The following is a 12,592-nucleotide window of genomic DNA, read 5'->3' as shown; positions in this document are numbered from 1 at the left end:
GGAATTCTGGCATTTCTTCGTCGGCATCAGGGTCATGCCTCCTTGTAATTTAGAGCTCGCAGACTCGTCGTCCGATCGATTTTCGCCTAATGTGAGGGGGGGTATTACGACTCCCCCCAGATACTGGGTATGAATGTAAACATGATGTCACATGATTTTGTATATTGTTAACGCTTCTTTTTAGATGTCTTTTTGTCTGTATCAATTTGCAAATTCACAACATTGATAGCTAAAAAGGGCTAGCAAAACCTCATCATTGTAAAAAAAATAAAGGCCGTTCAGTTGCAAAGAAACAACACAAAGTAAGCTGTGAGCATGTGAGGCTAGCTAGAGCCTATATGAGTCCGCTTGCACTGAGTCAAATCTTTCACATGACGTTGTACTACATAATAAAGCTGACGGTGGCCATCGTCGGCAACCTAAAAGAGAAAAACTAAGAAAGGTCTAAGATAATGGAATTATACATGCTTTATCTGTATCATAGGCGTCTATCTTACATCAGGAATGACACAAATGACATGTCAATTATCCAGAGTAGAATTGAATTAAATAAAATGAAATGTTTGTTGTGTACGTGGTATGTGGATATTTCTTCTTTAACACTTTTATCTTTCGTTCACGCAAACAGCCCGACCGGGCCCCGTTTGGGATGTGACCCTAACAGCACTAGTATTGTTACTCTTATATCATATCATGTAATATCATGCATCATATCATATCATATAATATGATATCATCTCCTGCCTTCGTACCTTAACACCAAGTGGCTATGCGTAGTTTCACTTAGTGACCATGCTCGTGGCTTCCCACGTTAACGTTCGTAGTACTAACGCCGGTGACCACGTCAGGATACGGGTCAGTCCGCCGGCACGTCCCGGGGTAGGCCCCGCCGGACGCCGTGTGGGCCCCGTGGGTCGACTCCCCCTGCTCCACCACCTCCACCACCAGGCCCATCCCTCTATCTACATGGTTCAGGTTGTGACAGTGGATCATCTGTGTTCCCGTGAATCTAAAAAGACAATAACACCAAGTAAATCGAATTTTCATCAAACAGTAAACAGTGACTACTTTTTAAAGATAAACACACATACCTCCAAATTTTCGATGGCTATCAGTCCATCTTGTTCACGGAGTGATCTAGTCTCGCGAGAGTGCAAGACTAGGTCGAGACTTGCGTGGATCTTCTGCCTCTTAACCCCGCTTTCTTGCGGAGTAGGGGTAAGTAGGACTTGAGAAGGTTCCAAAAATTTTGGGGTTCGTGTGTTCACCTTTAAACTGTGCACATACGTGACTAATGAATCTCTTCAAAGAACAATAACAAGAAAATCTATAAAAAATATCGGCGACGGTTGGTTGTTGCTTTTATACTAGACAGTATGTATATTGTGTAATAATCGCTGTATTAGGCTACATGTGTTATTTAATAGCAACTTGTTTGTGTGGACTATAAAAACACTACGGTACGTGCTTAAAACACATGCGGATATTACAGATCTTGGATAACAAGGTTTTGTATCCACAACAACAGACGACGTTTCAGTGATTGTCTGTCACCTTCCTCAAGGCAATAATGATTGGTAGTACTTCGCACTACAGCTAGGTGTCGCTGCTTCAATGTTAAACATGCGGTCCCAAACGTATAAAGCATTGTTACAATAACATAGATATTACCAATCAACAATAATAAGAGACTAATCGTCACCTATCTGCTACAAAGCGAATGGTCATGCTCCCCAGGGGAGGGACGTTGATGGTATCCCGCCATTCCCCGAGCGGGATGTATCCTGGGATACTGTCACGTGACCTGTTATGGTGGCCATGATACTTGAAGTTTGGTGGGTTTGAGGTGGGCCAGTCCAAGTTATGGGCGAAGTGGAGGAACTGCTGATCGCACAAATTTCCCTAGAAATATTAAAATATAAAAAATATCAACTGTCATCGGCACTTAATAAAGTATAACGTATATTAAAAATGCAACATGAGTTTGTGATATCGAAGGAATAATGGTAATATTTGTTACTTCGTACAAATAAAACAATGAGATTTATCTTAAGTGCTTGTAAAGCAAGAGAAAGTTTTCCAGACAAAAGATTTTACCATACGATGAAGGAAGGACTTACTTGCAAGTCGTAATAGGCGGATTTAGTCTTGTTCACAGGGTGTAATGCGCCCCAGGGATGGGTGTACTCGTTGTAGGAAATAATCTGTATCAATACATCTAGTTTGAGTAACTAGGTCCTGAACCAAATCACAGGTAAACAAAGGTAAACATTTGCATACACAAGAATTTTGTGATGAATAATAGCCATTAGATCCTTTCAAATTAGGTGTCTTTGGACTGCGCTGTATTTTGTGGCGGTTTGCGCCCACTTTAAGAATGGCTGGCGTAATTTGGCGCAGTCCTGTAAGATACCCGATTAACATGCCGTTTTACCATAATGCAGGATCTAACGCTAGTTCACTATTTCACGAGGTAACCTTTATCCGTTGTTTTTCAAAACTTGTAATTTAGGGATTTCAAGTCGAAAGAAGGTGGCTTCGATATTTTCAATCTGTTACAGTTTGAAATTACCAATCTATCCGACGACAATTTGATACAATTGCTTTTAAATGGATCTTCTTTTCTGTCCTCTGCAGACAACTCCAAAATATTAATGTTTGTGCAGACTTTCTTAATAGATACCAATCGCTTCAATAATGACTAAACATCATCCTACCAGTCTTAAGGGACTTAGTTAATCACCATATTCTCAGTTTATATCTTTGAATCTTCATTTGTTGTTTTTGCTTCAGTGCTTTGCCTACTTGTTATTTTGTTATCTTGTTTTGTAATCTTGTATTTATCTATCCATGTATTTGTATTCTTTTGCGGTGGCGGCATGAATATAAGTCACGACTTGAGTGTGCCGTCACCATGTCTTGTAAATATATGTTGCAATAAAAAATAAAAAAAATTACCTTTCGTTGACTTGATAGACCTGAATACCACGTTTTTGTATACAGCGGATATAGGTTACTCTGCGGATAAAGATGAACTAGCGTTAACTCTAGAAGAGCAAGGTTTGTATTATTCCTACCTGGAAGTGATTGACGTGTATGTGGAGAGGGTGCGGTTTGAGTTGTTCCGTATTGATGACGTACCACTCCTGCATATATAATGAAAGAAAAAATAAGTAACGTTGAATTTTCATCACATCAAAATCAATTCTCTATCTCAGACCATGTATCTTGCATATTTGTGGGCCCTTAATATGACGTCACTTATCTCATTTGCATCTCATTTGTATTCGCACAGAAATTTTATGGCTAAATTTGCACTTTTGAGTACGTTTTGATATAACATCCCGGGTGAATTATGATTATCACACCGAAAATATATGGTTCTTATCAAGATGAAATAAACCTCAAAATTAGAAAATCATATAGGATAACATTTCTTAAACTTCCTTTTTTTGTAACAATACAATGTATAGGGCGGCGCCTATCAGATTCAATAGCCCTTACCCTTGGGTCGCACGCTGAAGCTGTTCCGGTAATGGTCATGCATGGTCACCCATTGAGTGGACATGGTAAGAAGTATTTTGAAAAATAAGAAACGTACCACTACATATCTTACCTGAATAGTCCCAACCTCGTACTTGTACCGAGGGTACATGGCGTCTTTGAAATGTTCCCTGTTGACCTCATGTTCGGGCCCGAACTCGATCACGAACCTCCCGTCTATCTCACTGTCGTCTATTCTGCGCAGGTCACGGTAGTAACTGGGATGCGCCGGAAGTGACGTAGGAAAGGGCTCCAAATCGAACACAGCAGCTTTTTCTGAAATCAGCAGTAGTTGGATAAAATGTAAGGACCGATCTAGAAATAAAACTTGGGCTGCCAAATGTTGATGTAATGTCTTCAATACATCTTTCTCAAGTGGCGACCATGATAGATTGAAAACGAGGCCAATGAAAACAAAACAAAATGTCAATCATATTTAGCAGTTCAACCAATGATAGCCTGGCAATTAGGAAAGCGACCAATAAAAGAATGCCGCCTCAAAAAGACTATGGGACTACCTTTACCTTTAACCTTTTTATGCAATAACGTTTCACGATGTAACAGTCCTGTAGCACGTAGTGATAGGATAATGATTTTTTAATCCTAAATATTAATTTGTAATAAATATAATGAATAAGTTTTTATTTCCCTTTGTCCTCCTTCAAATAGTGTGTATAAAATCTAACCTTCCATGCCATACGATTTGAATTCCTCTCTGCTATATGTAAAAGCCGAACCCGCAAGGTGCTTTCGTACTTTTTTTAGCAAAATTTCTGATCAATCGCAGCACTGTACGAACGGATCCATACCTGAGGCGTAGCCAAAAAGGGTTTTGTTTACTTACCTTCTACGTGAAGTGTAAGCAGATCCTGGTCGAATCTCATCTGCCAATACTCGGATGATAGAATAGGATCATTCTCCTCTGCCATAACCGTCGTCATCTGTGAAAACGATATGATAGCAAGACAATTCGGGGGCCGATACCGACTTCCAAGCACCTTTGATCAATTGCTGACCTCACATTTCCGGTCTGGATGTGTACCATAAGTGTGTGACTTTGTTTCATGCTTTAGTCGCTCAGATATTGCAATGGGTGCCTGGAGTGAAGATCTGAGTTTTAAAACGTACCGTGAAGTCCCCAGAAAACCAGCACCTCACTGCGACGTCTACTCTTGCTCCGCCAGACAGCACCACCATACGGGTTCGATAGGGGGCGTCCACGTATATGCCATCCCAAGCCAGGACCATCATTTGACAACCCAGTTCTGTAAACAAAATGACATTTTATTTATTTGTTAGTGGAGAATAATAATAAAGGAGAATATACCACCAGCAATAGCACCCGACTCTCACTGGTGTTTTGAAATTATATCTTCATGTAAACAACGCTTTAAGTTCGACTGTAGAAGCATGGTAGAAATCATTACAAACTCTACTTCGCTTCTGTTATTTTCTTGGACCTGAAAGATGTGCATGACTGCCGACTGTTCATTGTCTAATCGGTCCAAGATCTGGTCACTGATTTGTTTTTTCATATCCATTTTTTCCGGACCGGTCCAAGAAGAAAAAAACTTTGTTGTACCGGTACGGTGTACCGATACCCACCAGTGCCACCACTAATACAAAGTGCACCAATATACGTACAGAGAAATCTAAACATTGTATACCGTACCTTTAATAGTGATCTCTAGTACCTCTATCGTTGCAGCATTCAAAATTCGGAACCGTTTGACCTCACCAACGGTTAAGGTCACGGTCGGCCACATTTGTCCTGAAGATAAGGGCAGGATACCTTTTAGACGGTGTACCGAAAGTGCGAAGTGGAACAAAAAAGAACGAAAAGGAACGAAAGGGAACGAAATGGAAAGCGGTGTACCTAAAGTTCGAAATGGAATGAAATTAAAAAAGAACGAAATTATAGTTACACTGGTTATTGAAATAGTAATCAAATCCACAACGAAACCATAACATGTCCAGGGCAGAAGATACAAAAACTTTAGGTTCTGTTGCAGTACCAACGCCACACACCAGGGAGTCCAAAATCGACCCTGACCTTCGTCTTTTAAAGTCCTATCCACATACCAAATATTATTACAATCTATCCAATGGTTCTAAAGTTATGCTGACCATAGATATCTGGAAACGCGCGCGCGCAAACACACATACACACAAAACGATACCTCCATTTTTATGTGAATGAAGCCAATCCCTGTATGGTGTACTATTGGAAAGAAGAAAATGTAAAAAATAACTATTGCAAACTATGCAAGAACTATTCTCTTATGTAGTCTTTTTTGTTTTTTTGTAGTCTTGTTTAGATTTAAAAATCTCGTCCTGATAGAACAAGTGATAAGAATGTTGATGACGTAGCGATGACGTACCGTTAGTGAGGATGTAGTCCACGTTGTTAGCAGGGTCCATCAGCCAATCCTCCATGGTGCCGGTACCACTGGCAAGTTGATCCAGATTCCTAACAATTTTTTTTTTTCAAAAAGGATGATTCAAAATATAAACACCAATAAAATTCCCTCAAAATGAAAAGAATACAAAAATAGTGTTTTGGGATTCTGTAGGAAAATCTGTGAAAAGCACACAGATATCTAGAAGTTTACAACGCCATACTTGGTACTCAACAGCATTCATCTTGCCAAAGTTGTTCCTGACACTAAACGAAATCTGATAATGATCTTCTAGCACCTTTAAAGTATGCGTAAATCATGCGTAAAGCATACTTCAAGGATTGCTTTTATAAAAAAATAGATTTTGTGCAGTGAGAGTAGCAAAGTTTTCTCAGATCTACCTTGAAGGATCCCCCAAATCCTTCTGTAAGTTGGAGTAGCTGAGAATGGGGTCTGTCGGGAGAAATCTGTAGCGGAAGTTGGTACCGACCGCCAGCTGAACCTCCTTGTGACAGTTGAGAGGACAGGAAATGGCGGACAGCTCGGGAGGCATGGTGGTGACGTCATCTTCAACTATGATAAATCCCACTAGACCTCCTCCAACCTATAAGGTCACAGAAATCAGAATAATTCCAGTCAAAAAAGCCTTCAATTCACAATCAAAAATTAACAAGCGACAAAGTATTAGTAACACTAATGATGGTGATTAAAAGAGTTAAACGAAAATATAACGTTAGATTATCCGTCTTTGAATACTGAAACAATTATGTGTATGAGACTCTAAAGAAATTAAAGCTTTTTTATAGTTTACACCTAGATGTTCCAGAAATGGCGGGTCGAGTGGCGTTGAACAGCATATTTCAAGAAATCTCGGATTCATCTTGATAATGTTTTGTAGGTGGGTATGGGTTTATGGGGTCAAGAAAACGAAGTTCTGCACATGCTGCTACATTGTATCAGGATGTCTGATTCGTATATAGCTCTTGGTAAGAAGTAAGAGGTAAGAAGACTTTGGAACACCTTGTGTTTTCGCTCTATTTTATTGAAATGCGGAGATAGTTTTACGTACACAGAAGTGGCTGTTGCCGTGGATATGATGGTGGTAGTAGAACGTTCCGGCAGGGTGATCATCGGGTATGTGAAACTCGTACTGGTAGGAACTACCTGGACCAATCTGTGGAAAAACAGAGGCGTTATAATCATGCTCACGGTTCCGAGTGCGCATGCGAGTGACAAGAATTGTGGTTGATATATGTCAAAGGTCTTTGACACATAAACAAATCATACCAGGATATTGTTATGCAAAAATAGACGACAGTTGAGACGAGAACTGTTTAAAAGCTAGGGACCTTCACCTTTGACATATTACCCACAATTCCAGTCGCTGCACATGCGTACTTGGAAGCATGAATGTGCTTCTGACACGTTTACGTACTGAAGTTGTCTTCTGATCTAGAGTATACACCTTTCTCACGCGGCGGCCATGATAGATTGAAGACGAGGTCAATGAGGCAAACAGACAAAACTTATTTCAGCTGCCATTTAGTTTTCACCCAAACCACACAATTTTTCACAATATAAGATCAAATGATAAATATTATAACTGAAAGATATAACAATTTAGAGTAGCGTAGACTGATCCCATAGTCCCTTAAGAGATGCAAAATAAAAACATAATAATGCAAATATTTGACGGACACACAGCCATTCTCTTATTGGTCTATTTCCTAATTGCTCGGCTATCTTTGGTTGAACTGTTAATTATGATGAACAGTCTTTTGTTTGCCTCATTGAACTCGTTTTAGATCTATTATGGCCGCCGCGTGAGAAAGGTGTATGATTATCGATCGATTAAAAGATATAGTGATGAGTATACTTGTTGGTAAATGACTGAATAACATTTTTCTCACAACAACATACGGTATTTACTAGTCTCTAAGCAGATGTGTCAGTTGGATGACAAACTATAAGAATTTGGCCATATAGGGACAAATAAGTTGCTATGGGATCTTAGTCAGTCTTTTGCAGTCTCACTGGGCGTTCAGTTCACTCCTAGGCCAATTGACTCCTACAAGACTTTTATTCCTAACTTGTCATAAATCCTAATATTACTATTCGACCAGGCTGGAGTCTGTTAGAGACTAGATATTCACATGGTGAAACGTTTCGGTGACTGACATTTTCCTCAAAGCAATTATGACCTGCTGTGCTTCATACTGTTGCTAGGTGTCGCTGCTGCACTGTGTATAGAACGCGCTCCCAAATGTAAAGTACTAGTATGTTCCCATAAGCATATAATGTCAAGCACCAATAAGAAATTTAAAGTGTCAGCTACTTCTTTAGAAGGCGGTGGACGGTGACCTAAACGTTGTCTCTTTTAAGTGTTTAGAGTTATGAGTAATTTGTGAATAGAGAAATTTGTAATAAGTGTTAACAAGGACGTCCTTGGTGTTAACAACAAGAAACGTACTTGAACTTGATACCTGTGCAGCTGACGACCGTCACGTACGCCACATTATCTGTACACTTATCTTTGATATTCATATTGACATTTTTTTACGTTTGTCCTGTTTGCCTACTGTCTGGCTGTTGCAAATCATTGGTAAGACTCCAAACTCAAGTTTACAATCGAGTACAAATAGACTTAGTCGTTTCCTGAAGAAAGGTAATTACATGTACAAGATTTGCGTACGTATTGTTTGTTATGTAAATAGACTCACGAATGTGAGGGAGGTCTCCTCTGGTCGTTTGCTGTATTGATATGGTTCGATTCTATTGGTTATACAGCTTTAAAAGTACAAAAATCCACTGAAAGTGACTGTCAGCAATCAAGTAATGTAACCCCATGCCTTGCGCCATATTTTATCACTTTATAGTTGCCCCCAAGCTGAATACTTAAGAGCTTTTAAATCCCAGGCCCCGTGGAAGACACACGCACACACACGACACACATATGTACACACACACTTTCTTGAGTAGTCATGTTAAGATCAGTGCCTACATGCATGCGTTTACACACCACTCACATACTCGAAGCCACATGCATACACCCACACACCACCAGAATACCACTGTAACATGTCGACACACAAACACCACACACACACGCACACACACTGACAGACTCACACACATAACCACACACACAACGGCTTTCGTAGGAAAAGACCAGAGCGAGAAAGACACTTACAGGACTAATTTTATTAGTAGATACAGATACAGATAGAGATGCAGATACATGGAGCTGCATGGGCTAGTCCCTGGCCAATACACGTAGGCAGTACGTAGGAATACTGCTAGCCTAGTAATATCAGACGATGACTAAAGTTATAGCGATAGAGTGGTAAACACTGAATATTTCACTCACCTCTATGAAGACGTTGTCGTGAGGCTCTTTAGGGGACACGTGCATCCCGTGCAGGTGCAGATTGGTGATGTTGGGACTGATCGGACCATGGCCTCTCTCCCGAACCAAGTTGTCAGGCCTCAGGTTATTCACCTGTACAAAACGTCACAAAAATGCTTTTGATCAGTCAATACAGGGTTTGTCGAAGGTTTGTATGGTGTCATAAAGCATGGTCTGATACTAGTAACCACCGAGTGCTAGAAACATATACAGTCAAACCTGCCCAAGACGACCACACGGGGACCGGAAAAAAGAGGTCGATTTGGACAGGTGGTCGCTGAGAAGAGTATCGACTCACAACATGACCGATGCAAAGTATAAATGGTTTCCGTTGTGTTTAATGGCAAATAGCAAGCACACTGCACGCACGCAAAGAAGCGAGGTCTTTAATGTCAAATACAACACGCACACTGTAAACTGTAAATTTACCCCCCAAATCCGACGCAAGATCGCGCTAGTTATCATCAAAAATCGATGAAAACCTCAATTTTGAAAATGATGCGGTCGTTATGGGTCCCAATTTGGGCCGGTCGCGGTCGCGTTGGCCAGGTGGTCGTTGAGAAAAGGTCGCTTAATGCTTACGTCAATGGGGAAATAAATCGGGACCGAGAAAAAGCGGTCGAAATGGCCAGGTGGTCGCTGAGAAGAGGTGGTCGCTCGGGCAGGTTTGACTGTACTGTTAACATGTAGAAGACACCAAAATACGAATATCAAAATAAATAATCATACAGAAACAAATTACGTTATATATAGCATCGACTACTTGATCAAACAAATATATCATAAAAATACAGCGGAAAGTAATTTGCAACAAAAAGCAAAAGCCGAAGGGAAGAGTTACGAAAAAATGATTATCAGTGATTAGGTTGGTATACATCTCGTCGCCAAAAACTCACCAGCTTGATATACAGCTTGTCGCCCGGCCGCACACGTAGGGTTGGGCCCGGGATCTCCCCGTTGTATGTCCGGCGGTGGATGGTGAGCCAGTCTACGGTGTGAGGCGTCAGGTCCACCGTCAGGGTCACGTTCTACAGGCCGGTACCGCCGGAGGAGTACTCGGTTGGAACGCTAAGGTCTTGTCCACCTATGTAGGAAGATATTTCATGAATTTATTCACAAGTTAGAGTTATCTACTACTCAAACGTTACAGAACATTCAATAGTTCTGCTGCTGTTTCGTTGAAAGTCGCAGAGTGTTCGGGTGGAACGCTAAAGGTCTTGTCCACCTATGTAGGAAGAGATTTTATAGATTCACTCGCAACAAGAGATATCTATAGCTACCACACAAAAGTCACTATAATGTCCAGAACACTACCAATAGTTCTGCTGCTGTATCGTTGAAAGTCGCTAAGAGGCGCTTATCAAACTTAAAGTTTGTTGCCCAACGCTTTCCTACCAAGGGGGTTGTACCCATCTATCACGAGTCGTGATATTTGATAGATGGGTACAACCCCCTTGGTAATTCACGAGGATTCATCCATAGCTTCTCGAGTTATATGCTGTCCACAAACAAACAAACAAACAAACAGATAGACAGACAACACCGAAAACACCATCTTCTTGTCGGATGTAACGGTGAAGGAATAAAAGAGCTGCATTACTTTGATATCGTAGACATCGAAAAACCGAGGGAAAACCGACTTTTTCGGCCACAAACTTTATCTAAACCACTGAAAAATGGAAATGCGGAACTCATGCGGGCTTTGTACATACGCACTTGTATGACCGCTCCCATATAGTGGTTTCAATGGTTTGAATGGGTCATTTAGGCGGAGATATGTTCAGGAACCCATACCTAGCTTGAGCGCGTTAACGCCCGCATTGCACTAGACGGCGATCGCGCTGCGCTCTCGCTGCGACCAAAATTGGATTCGTGTAACCGTTGATTTCATAGTTGGAATATCATTATACCAAATGTAAAAGAAAAGAAAACACACAAAGCGTAATTTTTTTTTTTGCTCTATGATAAACGTTGAGCGATCTGTGAAAATTTCGCTCATATCGAAGTCGTCGCCCCAGTGAAATACCAGTATCATAGTGTTACGAACACATCACACTCATTGCTAAAGTAAAGAGTAGTCATACATTTTTATTTACCGGTCAGTACCATATAGAGCTTATATTTATCGTAATAAAGAGCTTGTGCGTTAAACAGTGAGAAAAGTACGAACGAACAAAGAAGTATACGATAGCTGTCAGAACAACTTACCAGTAAAGGGGCATGGGTTGGAGTTATCACAAATAACGTCAGGGGTCGCTTCTGGTAATCCCAAAATCACACACAGTAGCAACGTCGTTAAATGACGAACGACCATTCTGTGAACGAAAAAAATACAGGTTCATGACAGTTAACTAAGGGAGCTTAGAACACTAATGGGATTTGCAAGTACTCCCTCCCTAACCGGTCGATTTGCACCGTTTTTTTCGGTCCATTTAAAACTCTATGGAGGGGTCAGGTCAGGTCATGGGTACTCAAAGGACACCTGATACTGTTGACGCCCAAACTGTCCCGCACCATGTACTGCATTTTGTTGGGCATGCAACACCGCAGGACACAGGAATGAATGATAGAGTGAGTGATTGAGTGATTGAGTAAATTTTATATGGATGACATCAGCGCACACATTAATTTTCGCTTGATTTCAGAAAAGAAAAGAATTTTTTTTCCTCTCCGGGGATGGTAAGATAGACCAAAATAGGCAAACTTGTTGTGTTGTAGCCTAAAAATCATACTTGTATAAGTGACACTTGGGAGGTAGCCGTGACTATAGTGAAACTTGTTGGATTGTTGTAAAAGTGCCACCAATATGAACGCCATGAACGAAGTTGCCAGCTTGGCAAGTGATACCAGTGTACCACACTAGTATCACTTTTACTACGCTAGTTCAATCTTTAATACAGGAATAAATGCCTTGTTAGTTGTGATGCCATGTTTTGTCACTTTAAATCTTGTTACAACGTTTATGGTGTCTACGGCTACACTCCTCTGTCAGCTTTTGATATTATCTTATGCCGCCGTAGGATCTGCTTGGAGATTATTTGTATGCACGTTAACGTATGTATGCGTGTAAATAGCAAGCATACCTCGAGAATGCCTTACGTATAGATTGTATTGATATTTGGTATATGGGTAGGCCATTATAAACCTCGAAATGATAAAGTTTGGACTCATCTAGCGGCTTGTTACCGGACTGCACAGGAACTGCCGGTTTGATATCTCGTTCCGTCTGAACAAGCTTAAAAAA

The 12,592-nt window shown here is 40.7% G+C and overlaps 1 protein-coding gene across 1 annotated transcript; it reads right to left on the bottom strand.

The window, feature by feature from the left end:
- Nucleotides 1-109: 109 nt before the first annotated feature.
- On the bottom strand, nucleotides 110-10,761 carry LOC118405969 (multicopper oxidase mco-like). The gene is made up of 14 exons (XM_035805822.1): nucleotides 10,744-10,761; nucleotides 10,245-10,376; nucleotides 9,310-9,441; nucleotides 7,012-7,116; nucleotides 6,344-6,546; nucleotides 5,925-6,013; nucleotides 5,216-5,314; nucleotides 4,672-4,808; nucleotides 4,388-4,484; nucleotides 3,617-3,819; nucleotides 3,078-3,146; nucleotides 2,121-2,204; nucleotides 1,703-1,902; nucleotides 110-1,009 (listed from the first exon to the last, which is right to left on the bottom strand). Exons 1-14 carry the CDS (start codon nucleotides 10,759-10,761, stop codon nucleotides 784-786), a joined length of 1,794 nt encoding a protein of 597 aa, XP_035661715.1. The 3' UTR covers nucleotides 110-783.
- Nucleotides 10,762-12,592: the final 1,831 nt, after the last annotated feature.

The sequence above is a fragment of the Branchiostoma floridae genome, chromosome 18 (genome assembly GCF_000003815.2).
Source record: "Branchiostoma floridae strain S238N-H82 chromosome 18, Bfl_VNyyK, whole genome shotgun sequence".
NCBI lineage: Eukaryota > Metazoa > Chordata > Leptocardii > Amphioxiformes > Branchiostomatidae > Branchiostoma > Branchiostoma floridae.
The sequence above is the reverse complement of the archived record's forward strand: the minus strand, read 5'-3'. Positions and strand labels throughout refer to the sequence as shown.